At 44.0% G+C, this 7,900-nt stretch overlaps 1 protein-coding gene across 1 annotated transcript in view; it reads right to left on the bottom strand.

The window, feature by feature from the left end:
* vwa7 (von Willebrand factor A domain containing 7) overlaps positions 1-5,827 on the bottom strand; it is a 12,616-nt gene extending 6,789 nt beyond the window's left edge. Inside the window, exons 1-11 of the mRNA XM_019892662.1 lie at positions 5,531-5,827; positions 5,218-5,451; positions 5,025-5,121; positions 3,926-4,060; positions 3,464-3,659; positions 3,029-3,198; positions 2,213-2,333; positions 1,410-1,428; positions 1,163-1,240; positions 850-1,083; positions 657-753 (exon numbers count right to left, since the gene is read on the bottom strand). Coding sequence (XP_019748221.1) covers positions 657-753; positions 850-1,083; positions 1,163-1,240; positions 1,410-1,428; positions 2,213-2,333; positions 3,029-3,198; positions 3,464-3,659; positions 3,926-4,060; positions 5,025-5,121; positions 5,218-5,451; positions 5,531-5,770 — 1,621 coding nt within the window. The 5' untranslated portion in view covers positions 5,771-5,827. The remainder of the gene's footprint in view (positions 1-656; positions 754-849; positions 1,084-1,162; positions 1,241-1,409; positions 1,429-2,212; positions 2,334-3,028; positions 3,199-3,463; positions 3,660-3,925; positions 4,061-5,024; positions 5,122-5,217; positions 5,452-5,530) is intronic.
* Positions 5,828-7,900: the final 2,073 nt, after the last annotated feature.

Here is a 7,900-nt window from a genome sequence, read left to right as displayed (position 1 = left end):
CTGCGATTGGCTGGCAACCGGTTCAGGGTGTCCCCTGCCTACTGCCTGAAGATGGCTTGGATAGGCTCCAGCACCCCCCGCGACCCTTGTGAGGATAAAGCGGATCGGAAAATGGATGGATGGATGAAAATACTCTGAGGGCCCAGATAGGGGAGGACCAGGGGTTGTGACACAAAGGTTAGTTGTCACGTTACAATGATCTTCACCACCAGAGGGCGCAATACTGTACTACTTTTCTTCGTTTGTGTGGTCAGGAGCTTATCCTAGCTCTCTTTGGGCAGTCGGCCAGAATTGAACCCACAACTTTGGCACTGTGAGGCAGACATGCTAAACAGTCCCCAGCGTGCCGCTCGCCATTCTTTGGTGAATCCCGCAAATTCACTTTGAGAATTACTGTCAGTCGCAGGGTCACCAAAGTGTTGCCCACGGGACCGCATGAGTTGCCCACAGGTCTGTTGTAAAAATTTCTTTAAGATCTTTTTGTGTCTATTTATCTCTCTCCATCCCCTCTAACTGCCTTTCTGCTGACAAATCATGATTCTTATTCGATAGTTCTGGCAAGACTTTTCGTCAACCTGCACATGAATGCATTACAGAAAGACCAAACAAGAGAAACATTGTAAAGATAATGTAGATACTGTATAAGTCTGCATCACCTTCAGCTACAGGGATAGCTGGCTCCTTTGGCTGAAGCAAGTGGAGGTAAATGGAGCGCTGGCCCATCTCCACCCAGTTACTGTGACTGTAGAAGTCCTTGTGTTAAAAAATAAGAATAAATAAATTAAAAATAATAATAATAAACATGTCGAATCTTCTTTCGATATATTTTTAGCTGTTGTTGTTGTGTACCTGCAGGGAGTGAAATAGTTGTCCCAAGCTGTGACGAGCACTTTGGTACTCATTGGCCCGCACTGACAGCAGAGTATGAGCCCAGAACTGTCGCAGCATTGCCACTGCGCTCTCAACCCGCTCGGAATCAAAGTGGTACACGGGGTCAGACCTAGTGGAGCTCAGGAAGTCCATTTCAGCATTGGAGTGAACCACCTCCCCCACAGCCCTCCAGAAGCTTCGTCCCAGTCTGTCCTGAAAAGGAGGCCAAATATAAAAATACAAAAACGTTAATTTTTTTTCTCACCGAATTACAATGAATGTTCCGTTTCACCTTTTTCTCATCATGGTGACCTTGGTGCTGTTGCAGAGTGTCCAGGGTCACATTGAGGATGGCCTGCTCAGTGATGTACTGGTGTGTGTACGAGTCCCAGGACAGCGTCAATACCCGTGACCAGAAGTTGGGGAGGAAGCATGTGCACGGTGAAGCCAGGAGGAGAAGGTAAGCAAGCGTAAACCGGTGCGTGCTCCGTTCATTGTCTTGCATTCTTCTTTGTCTTCCTTCTGACATCATGGCTTACACGAAAGGTCTCATCCCACCTGCAAGAAGGTTTCATACCATGTTTGGATTCATTTGAATTGTTGTTAGATAGGGGCAGCGTTTTCTGTGCTGGGGCTGTAGATAATGCACCTTTTGCTTACAGCATGAATATGGAAATAATTAAATGAACAAAGTATCTAATTGTTTTTCCTTTAAAAAAATTATAAATACTGCATCTTGATATTTATTTGAAGGTCTGATTGATGCTCAGTTAAGGTTGACATTTCGACTTTGCACGTCACTGTCGCGGTTCTGTTTGTGACTAACAGGTGGCACTGTAGGGCTCCACCTGCAGCGGCACACCTGTTTATGCTCTTGGTGTTTTAGTCTTTATCATAAATTAATAATTTTTAAAAACTCAAATATTGTGGATTAAAAAATAGCTCAGTAAAGCATGTTTGTATTCATGTTATTTGCCATTTGATAATTGTTACGAAATAACATTAATTCAAAGGATGTTTAAAAAAAAATAATTCATAGCTGTCACATAATTATGCTCATTACAGTTGAGCTATATCATCATTAAATTCACACAAATAAAGACTTCTGACAAATAAATGGGTGCGTGTATATACATATTATATATTATATATAATATGTATATACATGCATTAGCATATGAATGTGAATGTTGAATAGTCTTGTGTTGCAACATCCAACCATACATGTGCAATGCAATAGCAACGCGCAAATTAGTACACACACACACACACACACACACACACACACACACACACACACACACACACACACACGCGCGCGCACGCGCACAGACACGCACACATGCACACCTGAATGGCTGTTAAGCACATCTCTGGTTCATCTCCTCCTCCAAGGGCCATCAAGTTCTCCATGTGCTCCATAAACTGGTTCGGGTCATCAGTCTCATACACCGGACCGACTTCTGCACACAGCAGTGACATGAATCTATGAATAGTTTGTTACCTTCATTACAGTTACTGTCATACTGGTTGTCTTCAGTAAATAGTTTTACAGTAGTATCCCACTAGATGGTGCTGTTGTTCGCCTGTGGAGCCAAGGCAATTTAGAAAACTCTTAAGGTCTTGGGGCCCGGCCCGGTCGTACAGAAGGACTAAATAAGTTACATTTCTTCAGTTTTATTCATTTTGGAATCTCTAATTGTGTTGTGGTCAAAAATGAAGTACTCCGTCTGGTTTTATGGATGAATCCTGTTGACAAACAAACAGCAGCCACAAAAACATAGCCTCTGTTGAGGACAGATGTAATAAATAATTGGTTTCCAGTGACATGAATAAGGATAAGAATATAGTAGAACTTTAAAAGTTGAACACAATCCTTTCTGTGACTCTAATTGACTTCCCCAATTTTGTCGAATTTTAAAACAAATTTCCCTTTGGATATGATGTCCTCTACATAATTATGATTTGCCACTTTACCTATATTCACATGTGTTTTTAAGGAGCTATTTTTTTATGATTCCCTTTTTATTGGTAAGGCCAAAGGGCAGACGGATAACATTTTTACATAATTTTGTTTGAATTTTTAAACCACTTTTGGGCCACATGAAAAGAAAGGTACAAAACAACTATGGGCATTATCCTTGCGGTGCTTCCTCACCGGGGTCATGGAAGGGTACCAGCAAGAAGCTTCCAGGTCGGCCAGAAAGGTCTGCTCGGTTCTGAATGATGGAGTAAGCCCGCATTCGAGCCGCTGTGATTTCCTCAAACATGCTCCCTGTGGTGTCAATGACAAAAACCAGAGCGGGTGCCTGCTTCACGCTAAAAAGCCTGTGGAGGTTGTAGGAAGCTTGATTAAAAAAATAAAATAAAATCAAGAAGGATTTCATGGACTTTATTTAGCTTAAGAGACAAGAGATTTTTTTTCCTCTCACATTGACTTTTTAGTTTTTGATCAAAATCAACATTCAAAACCTTTGCAGTAAACAGATGAAAGTACCTGTATATTCAAGCGCAGTTGCGAAATATTTATTACTAGTTCTCACCATTGATTATTTACCCGGCATGGTTTTGTATTATATTTCTGTATTCCCACCTGAGAAAGGTCTTGTGCCCCACTGTGTCCCTGAGATCTCTCAGTACAGTCAGAGTATCTTCGGAGGCCAGCTTGGCTGCTTCCGCGTGGAGGTAATGATGAGGGGAGAAGAGAGGTGATGTGCTGTCTTTGTTAATGCCCCCTTTGGCCCCCATAGTGCGGCTACTGTCCAGCATACCTCCGTGACTGCATTTGCCTGACCAACAAGTTGCATGTTTGTGTTTCTCCTAAAAAAAACAACCTTTTTCATACCCATACTAATCAAGGCGTGCGGGCTCATCACGTAGTCTTTGGGGACTACCTGGTACCCGCAGGCACCACATTGGTAACCCCTCCAAGATAATCTAATTTGTAACAGAGCAACATTGTTGTTGTTCAGATGGTTAAAGGAGGTGAAAATCCATGTTTAGTACTTTTTGGGTACCAAAAAAATATATATCTGTTTTACTTTTACTTGCATACCTTTAGGTTTTGGAGGGAATGTGCTGAAGTAGCCAGTTGTGAGCAGCTGTGAGTCCCTCTGTGTACTTGTCAATCTTGGAAGGAGGTTATTTCGACAGGTGGCGCTAAAGCACTCCATGCAGGTGGGTGTGTCACCTGTGGAGAAGACACAAAAGGACCAACAAGGGATTGTTTTCCTATGCTTGCCACCAGTCACTTTTCATGCATGCAGTTCTCTGAGGGGCTTTGAATGTACAAGGAAATGATGAAACTGTACAAATGCTCATTGTTATGAAAGTTTTTCTGACTTTTTTTACACAATTGTTTGGATTGCAAACACTCGGGCCAGTCCGGTGGGCCAGTGGTTAGAGCATCGATCTCAGAGTGGAGAGGCCGTGCGTTCGATCCCAGCTGCGGCCTTCCTGTGTGGAGGTGTGCGTGTGAGCGGGGATGGTTGTTCGTCTCTGTGTGCCCTGCGATTGGCTGGCAACCGGTTCAGGGTGTCCCCTGCCTACTGCCTGAAGATGGCTTGGATAGGCTCCAGCACCCCCCGCGACCCTTGTGAGGATAAAGCGGATCGGAAAATGGATGGATGGATGAAAATACTCTGAGGGCCCAGATAGGGGAGGACCAGGGGTTGTGACACAAAGGTTAGTTGTCACGTTACAATGATCTTCACCACCAGAGGGCGCAATACTGTACTACTTTTCTTCGTTTGTGTGGTCAGGAGCTTATCCTAGCTCTCTTTGGGCAGTCGGCCAGAATTGAACCCACAACTTTGGCACTGTGAGGCAGACATGCTAAACAGTCCCCAGCGTGCCGCTCGCCCCTCGATTAAATACAAAAAAATCGCATTAGATTGACTTTCTGTCTGGAGATATTTGACATCTAAAGATGTCTCGTAATGCCTTGTGTCTACATTTCCTCTAGTCTTTAAGATCTTTTTGTGTCTATTTATCTCTCTCCATCCCCTCTAACTGCCTTTCTGCTGACAAATCATGATTCTTATTCGATAGTTCTGGCAAGACTTTTCGTCAACCTGCACATGAATGCATTACAGAAAGACCAAACAAGAGAAACATTGTAAAGATAATGTAGATACTGTATAAGTCTGCATCACCTTCAGCTACAGGGATAGCTGGCTCCTTTGGCTGAAGCAAGTGGAGGTAAATGGAGCGCTGGCCCATCTCCACCCAGTTACTGTGACTGTAGAAGTCCTTGTGTTAAAAAATAAGAATAAATAAATTAAAAATAATAATAATAAACATGTCGAATCTTCTTTCGATATATTTTTAGCTGTTGTTGTTGTGTACCTGCAGGGAGTGAAATAGTTGTCCCAAGCTGTGACGAGCACTTTGGTACTCATTGGCCCGCACTGACAGCAGAGTATGAGCCCAGAACTGTCGCAGCATTGCCACTGCGCTCTCAACCCGCTCGGAATCAAAGTGGTACACGGGGTCAGACCTAGTGGAGCTCAGGAAGTCCATTTCAGCATTGGAGTGAACCACCTCCCCCACAGCCCTCCAGAAGCTTCGTCCCAGTCTGTCCTGAAAAGGAGGCCAAATATAAAAATACAAAAACGTTAATTTTTTTTCTCACCGAATTACAATGAATGTTCCGTTTCACCTTTTTCTCATCATGGTGACCTTGGTGCTGTTGCAGAGTGTCCAGGGTCACATTGAGGATGGCCTGCTCAGTGATGTACTGGTGTGTGTACGAGTCCCAGGACAGCGTCAATACCCGTGACCAGAAGTTGGGGAGGAAGCATGTGCACGGTGAAGCCAGGAGGAGAAGGTAAGCAAGCGTAAACCGGTGCGTGCTCCGTTCATTGTCTTGCATTCTTCTTTGTCTTCCTTCTGACATCATGGCTTACACGAAAGGTCTCATCCCACCTGCAAGAAGGTTTCATACCATGTTTGGATTCATTTGAATTGTTGTTAGATAGGGGCAGCGTTTTCTGTGCTGGGGCTGTAGATAATGCACCTTTTGCTTACAGCATGAATATGGAAATAATTAAATGAACAAAGTATCTAATTGTTTTTCCTTTAAAAAAATTATAAATACTGCATCTTGATATTTATTTGAAGGTCTGATTGATGCTCAGTTAAGGTTGACATTTCGACTTTGCACGTCACTGTCGCGTCCTCCAAGGAAAACGGTAACAAAAATGTGACAAATGTGACAAAAATTAGTTTGACACCCTTGGTCCAGAGGGTTCACAAATTGTCTTACTTTGCTCTGTTTGGTAAGTGCGAGGGCCTTCACCACGTCAAACAGGTGAGCGTCCTTGGGGGAGGCATCGGTGAACACAAAGATCTCTGAGAGTGGTGGGCTGTGAGTGAGGGCCAACTAGAAACGTGCAACAATTAGTACACACACACACACACACACACACACACACACACACACACGCACAGACACGCACACATGCACACCTGAATGGCTGTTAAGCACATCTCTGGTTCATCTCCTCCTCCAAGGGCCATCAAGTTCTCCATGTGCTCCATAAACTGGTTCGGGTCATCAGTCTCATACACCGGACCGACTTCTGCACACAGCAGTGACATGAATCTATGAAAAGTTAGTTACCTTTTATTACAGTTACTGTCATACTGGTTGTCTTCAGTAAATAGTTTTACAGTAGTATCCCACTAGATGGTGCTGTTGTTCGCCTGTGGAGCCAAGGCAATTTAGAAAACTCTTAAGGTCTTGGGGCCCGGCCCGGTCGTACATGATCATTTTTGTCACTTTATAGGCTCCAGCAGCCCCCCGCGACCCTTGTGAGGATAAAGCGGATCGGGAAATGGATGGATAGTTAATGATATTTATTTGTGTGAAGACACTGATCATGTTCATAATTTATCACAATAATTTGGAAAACGCGAAATACAGAACATATTATTTCTGTAGATCTCCGCCAATGTTTTCGTATCCAACTAAAAATATTTCTTCACCATGCTGATATGTATCATGCAGTTTTTAATTTAACAAACACATTGTTTTGTTGATCAAAGTGATCATTTTTGTCACTTTATGGGCTCCAGCTCCCCCTGCGACCCTTGTGAGGATAAAGCGCATCGGGAAATGGATGGATAGTTAATGATATTTATTTGTGTGAAGACACTGATCATGTTCATAATTTATCACAATAATTTGGAAAACGCTAAATATAGAACATGTTATTTCTGTAGATCTCCGCCAATGTTTTGAAATGATATCTTCTGCAACATTCCGAGAAAATCACAATGTCCCATCACTGGTGAGCTATTTTTAGAACAGGCCTGCGGGCTACTCATGTAATGCCTGTGGGATTACCTGTTGTCCATGTCACCATGTTGGTGGCCCCTGGTCAAGAGGGGTTACCTGTGAGGTCCTTTCGTGTGGAGATATCCAGAATCATCCTCAGCTGTCAGACTGAAGAGTCTGTCCGGGCCGTGGTTCAGGATGTTGAAATCTACAGTGGTGCTGTGACCAGGTACCAGAGCGGGTGTGGAAAGGACCTAAAGAGAGAGAAAAAGGAGAAAGCAAAACAAGTTTTAAAGGTCCCATGCTACTCCTATAAACAATTTAAATATGGAAATAGCTGATGCTCTGGTTATTTGTACGCCACATCACAGCGTCTTGTGGCAGCATCGTGGCTCCTTACTTGCCTGTATCTGAACACGAGTGGGCTGCACCATTTCCGTGGCGACCCTTTCCAGCTTGTTTCCCCCGCCGTCTCGGCCCGTGAGGCGGACACAGAAGGGAGCTCTCGGAATTGATTCCACCCAGCCAATCAGATCTACCGTGGCATAGCTCGACAACACAGAGGACGAAGAGGAGGAGGAGTTCAGCAAGACCTTCTTCAGGCTTTCCCCTTCTGCTCCCAGCAGTGTCACGTGACTGAACGAGACCTCCTCGTCATAAGGAGACAGGCCAGTCACAGCCAGCACAAGGAAAGCAGGGACACCTAAGGAATTAGGGAGCATACCAACATATGGACATTAAGTAGTGCAA

Source organism: Hippocampus comes, unplaced genomic scaffold, assembly GCF_001891065.2.
Source record: "Hippocampus comes isolate QL1 unplaced genomic scaffold, H_comes_QL1_v1.1 scaffold72, whole genome shotgun sequence".
Lineage (NCBI taxonomy): Eukaryota > Metazoa > Chordata > Actinopteri > Syngnathiformes > Syngnathidae > Hippocampus > Hippocampus comes.
The sequence above is the reverse complement of the archived record's forward strand: the minus strand, read 5'-3'. Positions and strand labels throughout refer to the sequence as shown.